The 23,410-nt window shown below is 34.8% G+C and overlaps 1 protein-coding gene across 5 annotated transcripts; it reads left to right on the top strand.

Moving 5' to 3' along the window:
- The first annotated feature begins 963 nt into the window (after nucleotides 1-963).
- On the top strand, nucleotides 964-22,086 carry LOC105220406 (protein Gawky). Of its 5 annotated transcripts, none has more exons than XM_054235669.1 (11): nucleotides 964-1,181; nucleotides 4,559-5,076; nucleotides 5,837-6,533; nucleotides 6,602-8,103; nucleotides 8,162-8,527; nucleotides 8,593-8,877; nucleotides 8,991-9,169; nucleotides 15,550-15,697; nucleotides 15,760-15,965; nucleotides 20,606-20,876; nucleotides 20,929-22,086. In XM_054235669.1, the coding sequence occupies exons 2-11, from the start codon at nucleotides 5,035-5,037 to the stop codon at nucleotides 21,667-21,669; spliced, it is 4,437 nt and encodes a 1,478-aa protein (XP_054091644.1). In that variant the 5' UTR covers nucleotides 964-1,181; nucleotides 4,559-5,034; the 3' UTR covers nucleotides 21,670-22,086. The 5 variants fall into 5 exon arrangements, with proteins under 5 accessions (XP_054091644.1, XP_054091641.1, XP_054091646.1 ...); XM_054235666.1 differs by having other exon boundaries at nucleotides 20,594-20,876; XM_054235667.1 differs by lacking the exon at nucleotides 964-1,181 and adding an exon at nucleotides 1,246-1,692 and having other exon boundaries at nucleotides 20,594-20,876.
- The last annotated feature ends 1,324 nt before the right edge of the window (nucleotides 22,087-23,410 follow it).

The raw sequence follows: 23,410 nt of genomic DNA, 5'->3' as shown, positions 1-23,410 counted from the left end.
AACTATGTCAATGTCGTCGTATAACTCGTACAGCTCATCGTTCCATCGTCTGCGGTATTCACCGTTGCAAATGTTCTGAGGTCCATAAATCTTGCGCAAAATTTTCCTCTCGAAAACTCCTAGTGCCGTCTCATCTGATGTTGACATCGTCCAAGCTTCTGCACCATATAGCAGGACGGGAATGATAAGCAACTTGTAGAGTTTGATTTTGGTTCGTCGAGAGAGGACTTTACTTTACCGTGTGCGATTGTGTGCCGTTCAATTGCCTACTCAGTCCAAAGTAGCAGTAAATAGGAGACTATATTCTTATTTCAGACATTCAAAATGTGTTGGTATATACAAAAAAACAAAAACGGAAATAAAATTAAAATATCGTATTAGAAATTCATTTGTCTTAGCATAAAGGAAAATATATTCATTGAAGTCAAGAAAATTTAGAAGTCTGTTCAACCAAGTTTGAAGAAAAAGCAATTTCGATAAACGTTTTGTTGTCAAACGATTGCGTTTTTCGGTCGCAGTTGCACCCGCTTTTGATATTTGAGTTGATATTTAACGTAGTTATTGCTTATTTTATTAAAAAATTTCCATACTTCGCTTTTAACTGGCGCCATTGCACTTCTAACATCTGAACGTAAAATGCATTTGACTTAACTGTAAATGCAGTGTGAATGTCTGGTAATTCATTTTTTGATATTAAACTACGTTGACATAACTATGTTTACAACGTTTGCAGTCATTAAAGACTGATGTGACCAATTTCGATCCTTGTAAGCTACCATAGATGATCATAAAAAGTATTAAATTTGAAAATGCTGTTTGCGATTATTTTGCAATTACTCGAGTAGTAGTCGAGTAATTAGAAAAGGTGTTTCGATGCAATTAAATCGTAAATTAAATGAAAATAATCGATTAATTTAATCAAATGATTAATCGTTGCCATCCCTATTTGTGCTTATTGGTAAAGCGGTATGTATGCATGATCGGGTAGTGAGAGCTGCGAGCAGCGAGTCATAATATTGAGAATTTTGAAAAGTGGCAACCGTGAGAGGAATATGTGGGAACGAGTAAATGAACACAGAAAAAGTGTACTGCTTGGGTGTGTGTGTTGATACTGGCTATTACAACGTCAACAGCTTGTAGTCATTATCTTTGCTTGTAGTATTTTTTTCGCAGAGCAAAAGGTGGGTGCATCTTAGTTCGTAATAGTAGTGTGTTTTTTTATTTACAATACTTAATTTAAGAATCAAAGTTTTTTTAAATTTATTTTTTCATTAGTTAAGCTAAAGTTGTTTAAAAAATTCTGTGTACTCTGCGAACATTTCGGTATCGTCACAATTTCTTACGTTTGCGATTGTGTGCCGTTTCAACGCCGTGCTCTGTCGTCGTGTTCCTTCGTTGTCGTCAGTTGGATCATCGGCAATCTTGTTCGTACATTTAATATAAATGGATTTTGTGTATACGTCGTGTCGTGGCGGCGAATAAGAGAAAAATTTTCTTATTTTTTTTTTTGTAAATGGTGGAAATGTGATCAAATAATAGTATTAAAATATTATTAGTGTAAAAGTGGAGAAAGTGAACAAAAAATCAAATATAGATCATAAGTTTATTTTATTTAATTAATTTTTTTTTCTTGTATTTGTGCGCTGGAAATTACGAAAAATTTCGTTTCAATTTCGTTACTGTTAGTGAATGGTAAGGACAGATTGGTCAAAAAAGTATTTTGCATTCAGAACAATGATTTCAGATAATATATATTTTTAACAATTTCTCTATATTACTGAGATGTAAGATGAAAAAATACAACGAAAATAATGCAAGAATAACAAGAAATTTTGTGTTCACTGACTGGTTTTATATCCCGTTGTCAATAATCCAGCTCGTAAGTGCTACAATACTCGTTCACAATATTAATTATTTTCCGCGGATTTTGCTTTATAAAATAAGTTTAGATTTACTAACAAAAGAAAGTGGAGAGAATTTGTTTTGTGTTTTTTATATTGGTAATTTTCTGATTAAATAAATGCATGCATTTACCTGCATAAAAGAACATATATGCCCATACTTGTTGTTCGTACATATATATTTAATTAACTTTTATTTTGGGCTATGTAATACGCACAAGGGGTTATCTTGTGTGTGCATACATTATCTACCATTCGACTTTGGTGTAGAGTAAGCAAGTCAGATAGTGTGATTGAAAGTCATGTATACCTCAATTTGGGTGAAAAATAGTTTCAAATAGAGGTAATAAATATTGTATATGAAAACCCTAAAATGTTTGCATGTATTTGGCATAAATATTTGAAATCTTTTTTTCATTTATTTATGTAAATCCTCAAAAGTTTTTATGTAAATATGTATAGATATATGTTACTTCATCTAAGTGTTTTGTTTGACGGTTTTCAAATCCTTTTGTAGAGATCTGGAAAGAGTAGAAATATACTTCATTGATCATATATAATACTTTCATGCTAACATAACTTGGTTTACTTTATACAAAAGTTGTGCTGTGCATGGCTTGATATTCTGCGTTGTGGGTTAGAACGCCAATGAAAGAATCAAATTATGAAATTATTTTTTCCTAACTCTAGAGATTTTTTATTTGAAAGTTTTCTTTTAATAAAGTTATTGTCTTTCTAAAATATGCCATCTGATTAATCATTGTACGCCTTTGTCAAGCAGACTGCAATGTATAATTCGGATAAAATCCATGTTAAAAGTTGTGTTAGTAGAAATTGAATTTATGTGTGTATATAAGGTATTTGTTTAAGATATTAAAGTAAACCCTTCATAAAAATGTAGTTTAGGAATATTTAGAAGAGTAATATTTAATACTCCACACTTAACAATTGGAAAATTGGGATATTTGCTTTTAGTGGAAGAGAAATTTATAAACATATGCATTTAACATACATATGTCTATCTAGTCTAGGTGTAGCAACAATAACCAGACTGATCTCTGGAAATCCGAAAAAAAATCCCTGATTTGGATTATCTGGTTTATCAACAACAGCTGTATAATTTTATTGTTATTGGGCATATTGCCTTGGCGTACAGCTGTAGCTTCTGTTTTATATTGAACTCTTTGGAAGTTTAATTTTAAACTATGGCTATTTATAGCAGTTCGAGTAATTTAAAAAAAAAAAAAACAGTTAAGAAACACAATTTTAAACAAACAGTTAGTGATAATAATTCTACTGTTTAATTAAAAAAAAAAAAAGATTTAGTGAGTGTTTCTGTATTAGCTCTTCTTTGACGGATATAAGCATGTATAAATCTTTTAGCTTGAGATTAAAAATTTGGTTCGTATATAGATTTTTTAACTCATAACCCTTTATCTATATTAATGTGAAAAAAATTTTCAAAAAGGTTACCAATAGACATAACTAAGATCACTTCTCTTATTACATCTCAATTTGCAAAATTAATTTCGACCGTTGCTCTTTACCTAACTCATTCAAATTGAGAGACTATTTTAAATATAACGTCCACTTCTCACACTTAAAGGGTTAGTCATTTAGTTTCATTTTTTGATTATGACACTAAATCACAAGTATAAAACTTATGGAAATAAACATAACAGAAAGTTGATCTATTGATTTGAAAGTGTCGAAAGATCACGATCGTTTTTATTCAATGTTCGACATGTTGATGTTTATGATCCCGATGCGATACTTCATTGGCGGATATTAATATATAGTAGTTGTTATTGTAAAAAAATAATAATTTTTGGCGAATTCTGCTGAGTTGAAATTTTTTGCGGGATATACTTCTATATGCGTTCCGTAGTTCATTTTAAATGATGAGGTATTTCTGTCCATTAAAATCTTTCGTTAAAATCTTCATTAAATCTTCGATTTATATAAATACACTTGGTAAATAAATTTCAATATGCAATAGGAATGGCGCAATTTTTTACAGACTCTTTGTCTGATTTATATATTTTTTCAGACAGTCGAATCTTTCAACAGAATCTTCTGGTGACAAATTAATGAAATGAAGTGTGAGCCTTCTAATAATATATGATGTAGTAAATGTAGAAAGAGACAATATAATTAATATGTAACATAGCCTAGTTTTTCTGAAACAAATTCTGTGGAATGAAACGTCCGAAGTTTACTATTTGTTAACCCTTGGCCGGATAAAATGCGAGCCAATTCCGGAAACGTAGCACAGGCTGTAGTGAGATTCAAAATATAGTTCACTAACATTCTTTTTTGAAATATTATTTCTGATTGTATGTGTTCAAATCAGTTTTTCGTGTTTAATATGAGGACTATATAATGCGGAACATTTGTATTAAACAATTGACAAACAATAATTTGCTACCACTATGACTTACGCTTGAACTTTGTACAAATCGTTGTACTCGATTTTGTGTTTTCGCTTTCGCTTTCGGGACTGTTCTAATAAGGGCATTTGCCGATGAAATAACACTTTGCAAACATTTAAACATCTTATTAAATACATACTTAAAACACCAGAAATTTTATTGACCTCTTTAAATAAAATAATAAAATTTTGACACATTGATTAAGGTATAATTTATTTATTCTAGGTATGTGCAGTGAAAAATGTCAATCTAAGAATAAAGTGAGTGCTCGAGGAAACGGCGATTTTTTGGCCATATAAAATTTAATAAAAGTGCCCCAAAAATGCCGCAAATATAGACTACATTATTTATATGAAAACAAACAACAAACGATTTTTCAATTCAAAATAAACTAATTTAACTATTTTAATGAAAATTCAATACCAGTATTGAATTTCAAAATAGTACTTTTAAAGTGTATTTGCTTAATATGTCTACATTCAAAAAACAAATGGAAACTTAAGCTGTTCGAAATCGTTTGTGTAAATATAAAAAAAAAAATTACTACCACAAATGTTACACACCAGCGAAAACGGCAAACGGCATCACTAAATCGACAAATAACAACTCGACAAAATATTATCAATAAATATTAATATAACATTGCAAATTCGTACTGGGCCGGTAAAAAAGAAAAATATAGTGAATCAGACGTACGCACAATGCTAGCAGCTAATTTACCAGTATGCCAATACGCTGGAATGGTAAGATGTTTAAATATTTTGAATGTCAGTTTCATACATCTCTTACAACAGATTGAAAACTATTGGTTTCATAATACAACCTATAAATTTGCACATTTATTAGGACAACGTTTTATAAGCAGCAAAAAAGTATTCAAATTTTATATAATAATATGTGTATGGCACAAAACAATTGTTTACAGTTGTAGTATTTGTGACAAGGACTTATTATTGTTATTTTTTTCTTTGTGTGTAAAACATTGAAGTTTTTTTTAGTTAAATCGTTAAACCGAATTGCATAAATGTATCAGGATAACAAGTAAATTGCAACCACGCTGAAATGTAGTAAAATAATATTTATAACCAAATATCTATATGACAGTATAGTAAAGAATTCAAATTACATTATACTTGTTAAATTTACAACTTATTTTATTTAAAATATGAGCGAAATTTATTCAAATACAGCGTAACGAAATATTCCAAGCGAATTTCGTTTTATAAAGAGTTGACTGTTTTTTTAGACTAGCAAGTGCTTTCCGTTTAGGATCGTTATAATCGAATTATTGAATTTTACCAGTATATCGCTATACCGTTTCCGATTTAGTTGTTTATTCGGCCAATCGTTGATAAATTGAGTAACTAATTGAACTTACTGTTCCACGCCGAAGTTATAGTTATAGTGCTCCCTTATACATTTGTATGTTGGCTATTATTGTCACCTGATATTTTAAGCATATAATGTTATTCTATAAAGAGGCAATAAAATTTATATTTTTAGCCTGCACAAAGCAACAGTAATAACGGTGGAGCTAATAATAACAACAGTAATACTAATAACATTAAGCCAAATAACAGTGGAAGCTGTAACTCTGGCACAATTGGTCCGAACTCGAATAATAATAATGCTGGCAATACGACTAGCGGTGTAGGATTAATTGGTGGTGGAACATCAGCAGCAGCTGCTAAAAATCAATTAGAACAATTAAATACAATGCGTGAAGCGCTTTTTTCTCAGGATGGTTGGGGTTGCCAGCACGTTAATCAGGATACGAACTGGGAGGTGCCCAGTTCACCTGAGCCAACAAATAAAGATCCCTCTGCTGGGCCAACAATGTGGAAACCCACTATAAATAATGGTACTGATTTGTGGGAGTTGAATTTACGCAACGGTGGGCAACCACCAACTCAGCCGGTTCAAAAAACTCCATGGGGACATACACCATCGTCAAATTTGGGTGGTACATGGGGAGAAGATGATGATGGTGCGGAGAGTAGCAGTGTATGGACGGGCTCATCGAATAATCCTACAACTGCTGGCAATGTTGGTGTTGCTGGTGTAAATACCACATCTGTAGGTGGAAATAATCCTGGCAACAATGCCCAATGGGGTCAAAGTAATGTCGGCATTGTGGTCGGCGCAACTAGTAACACTACAGGAGCGGTTTCTGGAAATATTGGCAATGTATCCACCGTAGGTTAGTTTACACTTTTCCTAAATTTATTGCATGCATTTTTAATTAATTGCTTATTTTATAATTCGAAGGTGGTGGTACTGGTGTTCCTGGCGTAAATGTGTCTGGAAATGTTAATGCAGCGTCAACAAGTGGTTCTACTGGCAGTAATTGGGGAGATTCACGTGAATTGAACAGTGGTGGTGTATCAAGTACCGTAAATATGCGCGGCGTAGATCCACGCGATCCAATGCGTGGTACGTCAGCTGCTGAGACACGTGATTTACGATTGATAGATCCGCGAGATCCTATACGTGGAGACCCGCGCGGAATTTCAGGACGTTTGAATGGCACGTCAGAAATGTGGGGCCAACATCATTCCATTGCACATAATCAAATACCACCAATGAATAAAATTGTTGGTCCCGGTGTTGGCGTTGGCGGCGCTAGCGTAGCAACTGGCGCTGTAGTTGCTGGTGGAAGCGTAGCTACTGGTATCGGACCTGGCAACATTAATGCCATAAACTCTGTCGGTATAAGCGGGAATGTAAACACTCACTGGGGAGCATCATCCACAGTTGTTGGACCAAAGGATATGACATCAATGACCGGTAAAGTAACTGGTTGGGAAGAACCGTCACCGCCACCACAACGGCGCAATATTCCCAACTACGACGATGGTACGTCTTTGTGGGGACAACAGTCACGTGTACCAGGTGGAAGTGGTTCGCATTGGAAAGATATATCGGATCCAATGAATAGGCATTTAACACGGAATACTGTGGGTAATCAGAACACGACGAATGCAGTGGGTGGCCTTGGTAATAGCTCTGGAAATGGGTTGGGTAACAATCAGGGTGTAATCAATGCGCCAGTCGTTGTCGGCAATGCCAACAATCCCATAAGCGGTGTAGGTCCACAAGGACGACTTAGTTCGGGCGTTGGTCCTGGTGTTGGTGTTAATCAACATAAGCCAGACAATACTATGTGGGTACATGCCAGCAATCCAAATGTCAGTGCACGAAATAACGCATCGTGGGGTGATGAAGTCAATCATAATGTGGGACCAAATTCGGGCGTTAATTGGATGGATGATAAAAGTAACGCCGGTATTGGACAATTGGGTGTTAGTGTTGGTGGAGCTAATTCTTGGAATGATCCAGCACCATCTTGGAATAAGAATCAAAATAAAATACCAGGTGGTACATCCGGTTGGGGTGCAAGTGGAGGTAGCGACGGCACTGATTTGTCAGCTGACTGGAATACTCATGCTGCCATTGTTGGCAAAACTCAGCCAAAATTAGGTGGTGTTAACGTTAATATAAGTAACTTGAACACAGATGTGATCAAACAGAGTAAGCAGTATCGTGTACTTGTGGAAAATGGCTTTAAAAAGGAGGATGTAGAACGTGCATTAATCAATGCCAATATGAACATCGAAGAAGCCGCTGATTTACTCCGCGCTCCCATATCTATGGATTGGAGGCGACACGAAGATACGATGGGTTCCTATGGTGATCACACAAATGCTGGTGGTACTTTTGCGGGACGTTATCCCCCAACGGCCTCTCAGCCAAATATGCCATTCCCTCCGGTAAGTCATTTAACCCATGAAATATTCTAGCTCATATTTATGAAAATATATTTTGTAGAATATGTTGAACAATATGAGCGCCAACAGTGCTGGCGTGAGTGGTAATAACACAAACCTAGCAGCGCTCAATTCGATACAATCACTTCCAGTGCAAAAGTATTTGAATCCAGCACCACACAATATTACAAGTGTCCCACAGGCTATGAATACCGCTGTCACTTTTGGACCAGGAGTAGCTAATGTCTCAGCGGCTGTTAATGCTAGTTCGAATAGCAGCAGTCAACCATCTGCTCAACAGCTACGTGTGCTCGTGCAACAAATTCAACTAGCTGTTCATAGCGGATACTTATCCAGCCAAATTTTATCAGAACCTTTGCCATCCTCAATGCTTGTACTTTTATATCAATTATTAACAAATATTAAGGTAAGTTTCTTTTTGTTTTTTGATAACATTTGATGTCCAAACTTAATTAATTTTACGGTTTGTAGCACCTTCAAGCGGCGCAGCAGTCCTTGACACGTGGCGGCAACAATGCCAATAACTCACAGATAAGTTATGCTATTGCCAAATATAAACAGCAAATCCAAAATTTACAGAATCAAATAAACGCACATCAAGCGTTTATACTTAAACAGAAGCAGCAGCAGTCCATACCACAAAATACGCAACAGCATCCTGCAGCACATGTCAATAATTCCAACATGGAATATATGAGGCAGCATGATCCTATAAGTGCGTTACAGGGAAATTTTACAGAAATGAACCTATCTAAGGTAAGCTAATTTGCCCATAATAAATATTTAATTTTTTACATTATATTCTTCTTTATATTTTTTTTTATTTTAATTTTTACTTAATTCTTACCTTATTCTCTTTATAATTGCAGCATAGTGGCTATCCAGGAGGTCCAAACTCACAGTCAAAACTTATTAATCAGTGGAAGCTCCCTGAAAAAGATCTAACGTCTGACAGCACAGATTTTTCAAGAGCTCCAGGAACAACAAAACAAAACTTATCAAGTGCCCCTGGCAACACTATGGGACCTTTGGGGCTGCAAAACGATGGGTAAGCATTTTACTACTACTACTACTCAAATCTGAAATTAAATTAAAGAGATTTTGCTTTGGTTGTCTGTCGACGAACCTAGACCCATTGTGACAGTAACGCGACTGGAATCCCCTCACACTAATCACACATAAGAACGCCTATTAGCGTTAACGACATTTATCGAAAATAAATTGAGATTCCCAAATTTGAAACGAGTATAGAAACGACATAGAAAATTCTTTTTTTGTCGTTGCTATAATTGAGAACGACATAGAAACGACGCGGTTGCTTGACCGAATATTTGAAGTGTATATGAAAATTTCATATCGGAAACAGTATGAAATTATAATTTCTGAAATGGAAAAATATCCTGCACATGCCAAAGACTAAGGAAAAGGATAAAACCTTTAGATTTCGATTTTTCAAAAAAATAAATTCATTCGCACCGCCATTTCGTGTCGGAGATGGTTAAAGTTAATAAAATTTGCATTTGTATATCTATATTTAAGATATGAAATGTCTTAAAATTCAAAACGAAGAAAAAATGGTACAGAACCTGTCCGAAGCTAGAGCAAAAAGAGGAGGAAGTGAAGAGCATGGGGCGCTGGGGGTATTACATATTTTAGAAAATAGTTTGGAGGACCAAGATTTCAGCACTAATTCTTTTGGTATACACGCTATCACTCATATACCCATATTTCCGACATATCGCCAATAAAAAAAAAAACAAATAAAGATTAAAAAGAAGATTATAATTGTTGGGCAGATAAACGTAAGTGCAACAAGTACAGTGATACCGTTGTTTAGAGTCAATAGAGATTAGCATAAAATCCGTTAAGGACTGCTTTAAAGATGCGTCTCGTTACATAAGAAAGAAGTTTTTATTGGAAAAAGAGCAAGTATACTGTATAAAGTAGGTATAAAAATTTCGATAACTTTTCTGTGGCGTTACCATATATTTCAATAATACGAATTTATTAACGATAAGACGATAAGAACGACAACGACCTGCAAACGACAACGGGAATAGGGCCGATTAAGTCATATTTGAATCACCTTGATAAAATAAATAATTCCCATAGTTTGATATGTAAAACATCTATCACATCATCGAGGAAACCGTGTCCAATAGTTGCGAATTTTCTTTATACAGAAACTTAGAATGTGTATTATAGTTTCTTCTTCTACTTCTTGACAGCTTCTGTAGTAGTCATTGTAAGGTATCTCCAGACAATCAAACTAATCCACTTAGTCCACTCAGGCCACGTTTGTCTGCTTGTTGAGTAAGTCAGGTATTGATTCCATTGAGATTGAGCTATGTCTACAGCATATTTGTCGATTAAAAATCTGCACGTTATCAGAGGAGTGCAAATTCCCACTTTATTAACATCTAACTGTATGGTGGTGCCCAGTCTGGCTAGTTCAGCAACTTCGCAGTTTTCAGGAGTATCACCAATAGCTCCAAGAATTTTTTGACTACCTTCGAGGACTTTCTAAGAGGCTTTAGTGATTTTAAAGTCGCTTGGCTATCCACAAACATAAATATGTTTCTGGTCGTTGTTTGTGATTTTTTATCTCAAATATCGATTAGGCAATTTTATTCAAACCTTCTATACATTATTGAGCATAGTTTTGACTATGTTCTGTAAATTTTTCATGCAAAAATATTAAACCATTAGTCCGTGACAGAGCTTCCCCTGAACGTCTTGAAAAAAAAAAAACAATTTGCGGTGTTCACTGTAACTCGGCCGGAAATTATCCGAAAATGAAAAACCATAAAAATTTAGTTAAATTTTAAACAAATCTTCCCCCCAACGTTTTCTGATTATTTTTTTTTTTTTTTAATTTTTGGGGGTCATCTAAAGTGTGAACCGTTATTTTCGACTAAAATTTCCGCCATTTTCTGGGTGGGAAACACACTTAATGTTAAAAAAAAAAGTTTACTAAACGTAGGGGGGAGGTATTTTATATGAAGAAAATGTGTTCAAAGTTTGAAATGAATCGGTCGAGTAGTTTTCAAGTGGCAGTGAACACGGACTTCGAAAAAGTGGGTTTGAGAAAAGCGCGTTTAAAGCCGTAGCTGTTAAAGTTAGAGCGTTAAAGGCCCCGAGATTAATTAAACAATAACTTCAAGAATATTGCTTAGATCGGATTAAAATTTGGAGGACATATACCGATGAACAAGTGAGTAAATTGAAATTTTTACTATACGCACGTTTGAGTCATAAATTGACGGCACATATAAGTGTAGAAATACTATGAGTTTTTTTTTTGGTTTGGTGGAAATGAGTCTTTGTCATTTTTATACTCTCGCAACAAAAGTTGCTAAAGAGAGTATTATAGTTTTGTTCACATAACGGTTGTTTGTAACACCCAAAACTAAACGAGTTAGATATAGGGTTATATATACCAAAGTGATCAGGGTGAAGAGTGGAGTTCAAATCCGAATGTCTGTCTGTCCGTCCGTCCGTCCTTCCGTCCGTCTGTGCAAGCTGTAATATATATGTAATATCTTGATGAAACTTGGCACACTTATTTCTTGGCACCATAGTAAGGTTGCTTTCGAAAATGAGCAAAATCGGACCACAAAATGGCGAAAACCGAAAACACATGAAGTGCCATAAATAAAGCTATGAAAATAAAATTTGCTATGAAGGATCGCACTATGAAGGGGCATATTTGGATGTAATTTTTTTGGGGAAGTGGGCGTGGCCCGGCCCCCTACTAAGTTTTTCGTATATATCTCGCAAACCAATAGAGCTATATAAACCAAACTTTCTACAGTCGTTTTTTTAGCCACTTCCTAATACAGTCCAAAGTCCTTTTAAGCCACCGGTAGATTCCAACAAGCCTATAAGACAGTCAAATGGTAATTGGGCACGAAGTGACGAAGATAAGGCAAATTGTTTTGCAAATCACCTAGAAAAGGTATTTCAATCAAATTGCCCAAAGAACAATTTTAAGTTGCCAATCATCCACAATACCACAAACGAATCACTTGGGTCTATTAAGACTTCAACTACTGAAATTGTTAGTATCATAAAAGAGCTTAATCCAAAAAAATCGTCAGGCCACGATAATATTACTCCAAAAATGCTAATTGAGTTACCAAATATTGCTTCAACAGTGCTCTCCTTGCTCTTTAATGCAATTTTTAGTATCGGATACTATCCTATTTCATGGAAAAAGTCGCAGATAATCATGATAGATAAACCGGGAAAAGACCTGACACAGCCGTCTTCATACAGACCAATCAGTCTTCTACCCTGTCTTTCTAAAATATTTGAAAAAGTGTTACTATCAAAGATGTCTCCTTTCCTTCATGAAAATAGGGTAATACCAACGCACCAATTCGGTTTTCGTGCACAACATGGCACTGTAGAGCAAGTAAATAGAATAACTAACGAAATTAGGAAGGCATTCGAACATAGAGAGTACTGTTCTGCTATATTTCTAGATGTGGCTCAAGCATTTGATAAAGTGTGGCATGAAGGACTTTTGTATAAGATTAAAAAAATTTTACCTTTCCATTTGCATAAAACCTTGGAGTCCTATTTAAAAAATAGAAAATTTGCTGTAAAAGTAGGTGATTTTATATCTAATGAACGTTCAATAAGGGCTGGAGTACCACAGGGCAGTGTTTTAGGCCCAACTCTATACATCATATATACAGCTGATCTTCCAACTGCTAATAATGTTTTGACATCAACTTTTGCGGATGACACAGCTTTAGTGAGTCGTAACAAATGCCCCATTATAGCATCAAGAATATTGGCGAACCACTTAAGTTCTGTCGAAGAATGGCTAGCAAACTGGCGTATAAATGTGAATGAACAAAAGTGCAAGCACGTTACATTTTCTCTAAGACCAAAAATTTGTCCGGCAGTAAAAATGAACAATATTTTGGTGCCCCAAGCGAATGAAGTTACCTATCTTGGTATTCACCTAGATAGAAGGCTTACGTGGAGAAAACATATATCTAGTAAAATAACGTGCATGAAGATAAGAGCTGCAAATTTAAATTGGCTTTTAAATAAAAACTCTAAACTTAGCTTAGACAACAAAGTGCTTTTATACAATGCGGTTATAAAGCCGATTTGGATGTATGGCATTCAACTGTGGGGTACGACCTGTGCAACTAATATTGATATAATACAAAGGTTCCAATCGAAAATGCTTAGATCAATCACGTGCTCACCATGGTACATGCGCAATGAAAATATCCATAAAGATCTTGGTATCCCTATGGTAAAGAAAGAAGTAGAGGACAGCAGATTGAAATATATATCTAAACTCCGAGATCACCCAAACCCATTGGCTAATGCTTTAGTACATTCCTGCGATCAAACACGCCTAAAAAGAAGGGATATGCCTGCGTACTAAAGAGCAACGTTTCACCAATACATCTCAATCACTTGGTTGAGCTTGTCTAGCTTTTAAATAGATTTAAGATTTTATAACTTGTTGTTAGGCTTAAAAACAAGCAGATTCAATAAATAAGGAAATATTGAAAAAAAAAAAAAAAATAACCACGCCAACCTCCCATACAAAAGTTAGGTTGAAAATTACTAAAAGTGGGTTAACTCACTAACGAAAAACGTCAGAAACACTAAATTTCACATAAGAAATGACAGATGAAAGTTGCACTCAGATTTTTTTACAAAATGGAAAATGGGCGTGGCGTCGCCCACTTATGGGTCAAACACCATATCTCAGGAACTACTCGACCGATTTCAATGAAACTTGGTTTGTAATAGTTTTCTTACATCCCAATGATATGTTGTGAAAATAGGCCGAATCGCTTCACAACCATGCCTACTTCCTATATACCAGAACTTTGAAGACAATCTGAATCGTTTACTTTACAATATATAAAGTAAGTACTAGTGAAGATATCGGTGCAGAACTTTGCACAAATACTACGTTTATAGTGTGGCAGCCCCATTCTAAAAATCGCCGAAATCGGAGCATAGGTTTTCAAGGCCCCATATATCGAACATGAGGACCTCGGTGCTTCTAACCTAATATTATGGTTTCCAACTTTCAATGGACTTTATACAATATATATGACGAATATGTGGGTCAAATTGTGTATTATATAATATAAATAACGTTAAATAAATAAATTGCGAGAGTATAAAATGTTCGGTTACACCCGAACTTAGCCCTTCCTTGCTTGTTGATATTAGTACTCATTTACACCAATTTGTTTGGCTCAAGAGTTAGTGCACTAATTTCATTTTTACTCAATGCAGATCTCTGGTAGAGAAGATGCTCTTAGTCTGAGTGTCGATTTCGTTACCTGCTGCTTACAGCATAGGTTTATAGAACAATAACTAATGCCTGGCTTGGCGTTGTTCTGACCGCTGCCAAGCCTGTTTGTATACTTTACCTACACTTTACTGCGTACTTCTTTACAATTATTGGCCAAAATTGCCATGGATAATCGTCCTTAATTATTATAATGGACAATAATATTTTAAGATTGCTTGAAGTTATAACAAAGTCAGGATCAATTTTTCTGCCTGTTATTCATAATTATATTTTGCTTCAATTTATTTGTATCAACTGATGGATGTAAACATGGATAAAAATATAATCAAATTATTAATTGAATCACAAATTAGCTCCACTAAATTTAATTTTGCCATTCAAATTTTTCTGCAATTACTTTTTCGCTGCATGATTTACACTATTTTTGATGCAGAGCTAGTTTTGCTTTTTTGAACAGGTTGCATTAAGCATACTGCGCAGTTTACATTACCGAAAACGCCCATAACTATCTCAATTTGGCTTGCATTTACGTTTATTCTGCCAAGATTTCACCCACCGATTTATCTCATTTAAACTTTTTTGCATAAGGCCTGTGAGGGTATTTGTGAATTTGCATCTCACTGATACTGACATCAGCAGTGCAGGCCTTCTCTAGACCTAACAACATTGTTTTCATTATTCCCGAGGAGTGGGCATAACGCGCTTCCTTCAGATGTGCCTCTTTGTGCAGATCTACACATCGATGAAACTCCACCAAGTTGAAATTATAAACCTGCGAAAATGCATATATTCTATAAGTTTCAAGAGGGCGCTGCTTATGGTCTTTTGCTGGATGTAATTCTTCTATATCCAGGAAGATATTCTTTGTATTTGGTAGCTTTGCACAAAGTTGTACAAAAAGTCATGACAGAAATACATACTTAAAGAACAACCATTTTTTGTAGATGCATTATGTTTAAGTATTATATTTGAAACACTCGTAATAAAAACTGTAAATATTCAGTGCATTTTCCAAAACTTGTGTAACACTGAAATATTGCTATAACCTATAAATTGTTGCGAGTTAAAAATATTAAAAAAAAATTATTGACAGAAGATATTAAACTTCATATCTCATATTTTAGAACTTGGTCGACTGGGCGTAATGTTGGCGATGGTTGGCCAGATTCATCCACTGATAATGAGAATAAAGACTGGTCTGTTGCACAGCCTGCATCTGCAGCGACGTATACTGATTTAGTTCAAGAGTTTGAACCAGGAAAACCGTGGAAGGTAACTAGTACAACACAATGCGAAATGTGTACATTGTAATAAATGCATATACTTATTCTAAGGGCTCGCAGATAAAAAGTATAGAGGACGATCCTAGTATAACTCCCGGCAGTGTAGCTAGATCACCGTTGTCTATTAATTCGACGCCAAAAGAAGCTGACATATTTGCGAATCCTAGCAAAAATTCACCGACTGATTTAACACCGTTAAGTTTATCTTCATCTACTTGGAGCTTTAACCCATCATCAAGCAATCAAAATTTTCAAAGGTAGAGCATCCATGAAACCATGTATATAACGCAAATTATTTAATAATGTACAGTTGAACTTCACTACCTCGAAACACCATAAACCAAAAAAACTGCGAGTTAGAGAGACAACGAGTTATGGCAGGTAATTTGTATGAAATTTGACTTCTATGACTATGGCCAATTCAAGAGTTCGGGTTATGCAGAATTTCGAGTTATGATAGTTCAGCTGTATATGAATATATAAGAGAGTTAGTTTCACATAACAAAAACATGTTATGCCTGTAATTTAAACATGGCATAACAGTATATTAATCCTCAACCACGCAAACGTAAGCACAGTCCTGATAAAATTATATCGTTCATATCATTTTATACTCTTGCAACATGTTGCATATTGTAATTTTGTTTACATAAACGTTGTTTGTAAATCATACAACTAACCGAGCTGAAGTTGTGAAAATAGTATTTGGTACAGCTGATCACGCTAATAAAGGACGTATTTGGAAGTATTTTTTTTTTAAATGGTCGTGGTCCCAAATAGGGTTTCTTTCGCAAACCACTTAAGCTACATAAACTAAACTGTGTGCAGTTTTCACAAACCATAAAAATAGGTGATGGAAGAATTCAGTTCAACTGTAGAGTTATTTTTTACCGAAAATATCGTTAAATCTCTCAGATATTTTAATGTATTTCAGGGGGAATCTTCTTTTTCTAAAGTGTGTCTCCGTCCCAACAATCGTTCAAATCGGGTCTTTACTTCCCATAGCTATCATATACTTAATTAAAGGTTTTTTGAAAGTACGATAAATTTCATACCTTCGGTTAATACGTGAAATATTTTAGAGAAATTAGATGAGCGTATAGTATTGGATATATTATACATTGGTAGTGAAAATGAGTGCAATTGGTGCAGGAATTGCCTCCGCTCCCTTATATATAGTATATGATGATTATATGGAATCGAATATATGGAACTTAATAATATTAAATGAATATATTGCGAGCCTATAAAATGTTCGGTTAAACCCAAACATACCCCTTACTTACTCCTTTTATTAAATACTAGCAGACCCGGACACCATTTTGTGGATAGGCTAGGGTATACAATAAATTAGTAAGTTTTCAATATAGTTAAAAATTCTTACGCATAAAGACGAAAACTTTATAGCAGGTAACTTTGAAAATGATTGATGCAAATCAACATAGTTTGTTAAACAAATGAGTAAATTACAAAGACGACTCAATCAAACCTTCGATGACGATATTGATTAGCTTCTTCACAACCAGTCTTGTTCCATTGCAAAGTCGAGGTTGATTTAGGTTTCGCACAGCCAATTGTGGTTATTATATTGTTTTTTTATGTCCGGAAAAAGACGATGGCTCCTCTTTTGAATGTGAGAAGTCACAAAAATCTTTTGGAGATGTTATCAAGGCATGGAGGTGTCAACTGCGACCTTATCATATCCAATATCTAGTAACTGTTTCTACAATCGCAAGATAGTAGAGAAGGGCTTCACTCAAAAAATGAAGCATGCCCTCTACTCGCTAACCTATTTGTTCCAAATCATTTTTAGGGCGAATTTTTAAAACACTTCAATCGCATACAACCTCAAGTTGATCCGTTAGCACAAATATTTTCAAAAAAATTTGCTAGATTTTTGGAACGCGTTACTTTGGAAACAAAAAATATATTGTTGCAGACGACATTAACTTCAAGTTAAAACGGTTGTTTCCAGGAGCTTGAATGTCTTTGTTGTCTAATCAATATTGTTGTTGAAAATTAAAGTTTAAATTTTTGATATAGCGGGATCTTCTTCAATTGAAGATTGGGTCACCTATCCTGCTTCAACTCGATTATGCAATGGAACACGTTTGATCAACAAAGATATTATCGAAAATATTATTGTCGCAACAATTTTGAAAGAAAAATCGAAAATCAAACGATACCGTCGGAAACTAGAAAACCGTGCTGAAGGGTTTCCGATTTTCCATTTCAATGAGCATTCGTCTTTAGTATAAGTCTCAATGCAAAACAACGTTCTGCTGGATTTAGATTTAGAGCATCCATGTTTTTATATATATTTATTATTTAATATATTGGATTTATGAGGGAAAGCTCAATCAGAGCTGCAAAAAACATTATATTAGCTACAGTAGCATCCCGATTAACCGTATCAAATTAAACCAGTGGTATTCCGGATAATCGATTTCAAAGCAAATCAAACAATATTTTAATTTGATTTTGGACGTAATGATTCACATCTTTGCATTGCGTCCAAGTCCCTGATGCACTTCAATTGTAACAACTGTATGGCATCCGATGCATCCTGTCTTTCAAATCATTTAAAAGAAACATTTGATTTGAAGTTTCTGCGCGAGATGGTACTTGACATACATACATCTGCAGTTTCAGTCTCTTCATCATCTTCTCTCTCTTTACTGTTCAAAGCCTCGATGATTTCTTCATCAGAATGAACTTGTCATTTTTAGAACATATGTATTTAAACTGGCAAATAGAGCCGATACGTATGCGTTCGGATTCACATCGTACTGCAATGGACCGCTTTGCACCGATTTCATACATATTAAGCACTGGTGCAAAACCCATTTTCCACATATTGTCCACTAGAAACGATATAAACTCAAGCGGAATGTTGAAAATCATAGTGATTTGGGTTATATTGGAGATATAACGAAATATCTGGTGGAGGATATGAACTGTTTGCATTTACCTTTGACATTCAATTAAAGTGGCTGCAAGAATTAATTATCAATTAAAGTATCTATTTCATCTAGAGACCTTACGTGTCATCTATGTAGGTACCATTGGAAAATATATATCTTCAAGCACCCACAAGAGTAATCATTTTGATATGTAATTGCTTTGATTTTCTTGATTTCAACTAACAGTATTTCGCAGCATATACGGTAATTTTACTTTGCTAAGAAATCTTACATAATTGACTAACTTATACAAGATCAAATGAGAGTTAAAAATCCATATCTCTATTTAAGGGGGATCTCATTAATATATCACATATCACAAATTGTGCTATATTTTCGATTTATTCCGTAATACTCATTAGTGCTGGATTGTGTATATTGTGTTATATATGTACATATGTATGCAGTACGCGTGTTTATAGGGTCTTTTGGCGTTTTGTCAGCGTTTCAAGGAACACGCATACCACGTTTTGTCATGATATCTCAGTATTGACTTTAGTTATCGATTACAGTGACGGTTAGGCAGATATCCAGAATTCAACTGATCTCGACATACATACAGTTGAACTTCCATAACTCGAATTTCTATAAATCGAAGATCTCCATAACTCCAACTCTTGGCAATAGCGCTAAGAAGCCAATTTGCATGCAAATGTCCTTTCATAAATCGAACTTTTCGACCAGGGCATAATACAAAATTTTAAATTATACTATCGAAGCAAAGTTGTCAACTGTACCTAAATCAATTGTTCTACATTTCTATCGTTTAGTTATAGATTTTATAAAATTTAAATAACTTCCTCAAAGCACCAAGAGGAACGTGTATTTTTACTTTCATATAAAATCTCAGGCATAGATCGCAATAAATAGTCAACGGAAGTGAGTTGAAAAAACGTACAGTATATAATAATGATCAGATGTACTGCGCATGATATTTTGATTTTCGGTGGATATTTTTTTCGCCGTTTTGTTTAATCGATCATACCCGCTCAATTTAGAGACCCTCACACTTAGTTAACATGATATTAAACCGTATATGTTTGACGGAATGTGGCAATAATTACACATAATTGTTATTATGCTACAGAATCGTGCTTTGTGCACCCAAATTCTCCCTTAACACAGCACCATTGTGTGTAGTTTTGACTGCTGCTGCATGGATTATTGTCAGCAAATCTTGGAATGCTGAGTCTTTAATTAAATTAAATTGCTTTCAAACATAAACTCGGCTAGCCTTTGTTCATGTGCAATTGATTTTTTCGTACAGTAATAATTGACTACGTCATCCTGGTTGGTAGCTGTGTCAACTCTCCAGGACCGAAATTCTAAATTGTCGCATTAAGATCATAATCAGTCATTTATGGTTATCTTATTGAGGTTTCATGTCAGGAAAACTTCTCTTTCGAGTCAATGAAGTGACAGAAATCTGTTGGAAATGTTATTAATCCATCGAGGTGTCAACTGAGACCCTACCATTTCAACTTCTTCTACAATCGCAATTTGATATTGTTGCAAAAACACTCATATGTTAGTTGTTAATTGGCGATTCTTTATGTGTCTCCTCGCAATTTTCCCATATTTCTCGACATTTTGCGAGACTAACGTTCAGCAATTCATTGTTTGCATCTATTGATTACAAATTGTTTGTATGGAAAATGAGAGAAGTGTGGATTGATAAGTAGACTTTATCAGGCAATTTTTTAAATATTCTAAAAAAAGAATTAGCGAAATCGTTTCAGCTTTTCTCGAGTCATGCGCATATCAATATATTTGCGGTTCATTTTTATATTATAGATGACTAATTTTGTTGACACATAAGCGTCTGCGTGTTATTTCAATTTTCATAAATATTTCATATTTTGTACTCATATAGTACTGAGATAGTTGTTATATATATGTGCACGTATACTAATTAAATATAGTTGGTCCGATAGTCCGCAACAATGTGCCCCGTCGGAGTTGTGGGCAACATCAATGAACAAAACGTCACGTGGCCCACCACCGGGCTTGGGCGCTAACAAGAGCGCTGGCGTATCAGTAACTGGTGTACCATCTGTTACAAATTCCTCCTCCGTTGTAACAGGCAGTGCCAACGGTTGGATGGTTACTGGTGGGCGTGGAGTACCAAGCAGCAATTCTGGTTGGAATACTTCGAATTCAGGCTGGAACTCAACATGGCTACTCCTCAAGAATTTGACAACACAGGTAAATGGTGAAAACTATATTCATTTTGTTATTTTACACACATTGTTTTCAGATTGATGGCTCAACTTTACGTACCTTATGTATGCAGCATGGCCCTCTTGCTAATTTTCATTTATATCCAAATCAAGGAATTGCCTTATGTAAATATGCAACACGAGAGGAAGCAAACAAAGCTCAAATGTCATTAAATAACTGTGATTTCGGTAGCACTACTATATGTGCCGAGTCACCGAGTGAAAGTGAAGTTCAAAAGATTTTGCAGCATTTGCCTCAAACGCCCAATTCTGTTACTGGCTCTGGTTTAACAGGCAACGGCGGCAATGGGGCCAACAATTCAAATAATGGTGGCAGTGTAAGCGGTGGCAACAATTCCATATCTTCTGGCAGTGGTAATAATGGTCCTTGCAGCGCTGTTGGCAGTGCAAGTGGTGGCAGTGGTAACGGCAGTATGGCGGCGCATTCAGTTATAAGCGGTACGGGCAGCAATAATGGCTGCGGTGGCAATGCAATGAATAGCAGCAGCAACGGCAGCAACAGCGGCGGCGGTAATAGTCAAAACCAAACTGGTTCTAGTGTTTTAAGCTCGAACGGCGGAAAAACTGGGAACGGTGGTAATATTGCAAGCGGCAATGGGGGTTCAAACGTTACATCGAATAATGTCGTCGGTAGTAACAATGCCGTATCTGCACCTACTTGGCGTCAAACACAAAATCAACAAAATCAGACGCGACCGTCTGGTCGAGACGAATATGACTTTATTTCACAGTATGTTTGTTCCATAGTGGATGATTAAATTTACATAAAATAGTTCAAAATCTGTATTAAACATATTAATAACAATATAATTTATACATTTGAACTGCTCGATAAATATCAAGTAACAACAGATTTACGAGGTACATAGATTGACTGATAGACGAATGGACTTAGAATTTTATATGTAATTTTTTCTTGTGGTTCATAGGATTGTGTTTTCAATCAAATCAAACGAACATTACTTTAAATGTAAAATTAATTATGGTTAAACGCCAAACTTATGCTACAAATCATTTATTTTAAAAATTATTACGAGTTATATGCCTAAATGTGAAGTGTAGAATTAATTTAACACTTAATTTGCCGAAATGATTAAGACAGAATATTTGTTATTGAGCCTATTAAATCAAGACAAATGCAAAATAAAAAACAATGAAAAGTAAAGAACTATAAATATTGTGGTTTTCCATTTAAACTTGCTTTCTATGATTTAGCGCCGGAATAAAAAAGGTAAACATAATGACAAGCCTCAAACTTGTGGGGATGTATTACACGAATACTTTTATTGCTCATCAACGCCAACCTTTTCTGCATATTTTATTTATAAAAAGTAGCCAAGAATATGTCAAACTTAAATCCTTTTGAAATTTGGTGGAAGGCGGCAGTATTTATCGCATCCACTTCCACTGTGGAAAATCTATTACCAATTATACAAATTACCAAATTAGGTTATGTTGGCCTGGTAGGCCTGCAGGCCACCATAAATAACTGTTTATTTTGCGACAACGGTGACAAAAAGCCACTGAAAATAGTCTAGCATATTTGCAAGATTGTAGGGGTCCAGTATTTTTCGATATCTATGTATATAAAATTTTGTTTTTTCGAAGATCTAACTTTGACGCTTCATAGCATTTTGTATATAAACTTGACCGAAGAGTTTTATACACCATTAAGTTAAGATGAAAATGTAAATTTCAGTTGATCTCCTTTTTGCATTGTAAGCTGGGACAGTAAATTACTCGTGCAAAAAACTCTCAAATTTTTTATATAAAACTCACTATTAGGAGCAATTTAAGAAAACAGTCGTGCAAAAAATAGAAAACGTAATTTTATATAAAAATCTATATATTCGTACAGTGAGAATTTACACTGTTGTTGTGGACTTTTCTGGGAATGGTAAAATAATATGTTTCAAAGTTCCTTCATTAATCCCCATGTCTTCTTTTTCTTTACTTACGTACACCTTCACTTATTTGAAATTGTTGCAACCTTTTCACCGGCTTTCAAATATGAAATTTGTATTTTTAGTTTAAACCTAATTTAGAATAGTGATGAGCGATATTTCACTACCAGTGATTTTTTTCACTGTGATTGAAAAATCCCATATAGCAACTGCGATCAATTTTTGCAAATATCAGTGATTTACAATTGCAATTGTAATTTGAGTTCGATCACAGCAGCTATAAGAAGTTCAGTGCTTTTGTTCGATCACAGTACATATAGGAGTTCAACAATTCTAATTCGATCACTGTAGCAATAGCAGTTCAGTGATTCTAATTCGATCACTGTAGCAATAGCAGTTCGAAAGTAGGAATCACTGTTCAGTAACAATATCAGTTGGAAAGTAGCAGTCACTGTTCAGTGATCACAGTAGCAATTTTAGTTGCGATTTCGATAATTTTGGGTACGGTGATTCCAAAATTTATTAATTAGTTAATCAGGTGAATTTTGGATATTGTTAAAATTAATAAAAATGTAAATGTAGAAAATTAAAAAAA

This window comes from Zeugodacus cucurbitae, chromosome X (genome assembly GCF_028554725.1).
Source record: "Zeugodacus cucurbitae isolate PBARC_wt_2022May chromosome X, idZeuCucr1.2, whole genome shotgun sequence".
Classification (NCBI taxonomy): domain Eukaryota; kingdom Metazoa; phylum Arthropoda; class Insecta; order Diptera; family Tephritidae; genus Zeugodacus; species Zeugodacus cucurbitae.
This window is presented reverse-complemented; position numbering and strand designations above follow the sequence as displayed.

Bases quoted from the DNA above. Each gene is read 5' to 3' on its own strand.
- LOC105220406 (XM_054235666.1), top strand. From the start codon at position 5,035: ATGCTAGCAGCTAATTTACCAGTATGCCAATACGCTGGAATG. The intron at 15,698-15,759 runs GTAACTAGTACA...ACTTATTCTAAG, and splicing joins AACCAGGAAAACCGTGGAAG to GGCTCGCAGATAAAAAGTAT. The intron at 15,966-20,593 runs GTAGAGCATCCA...AATTAAATATAG, and splicing joins AGCAATCAAAATTTTCAAAG to TTGGTCCGATAGTCCGCAAC.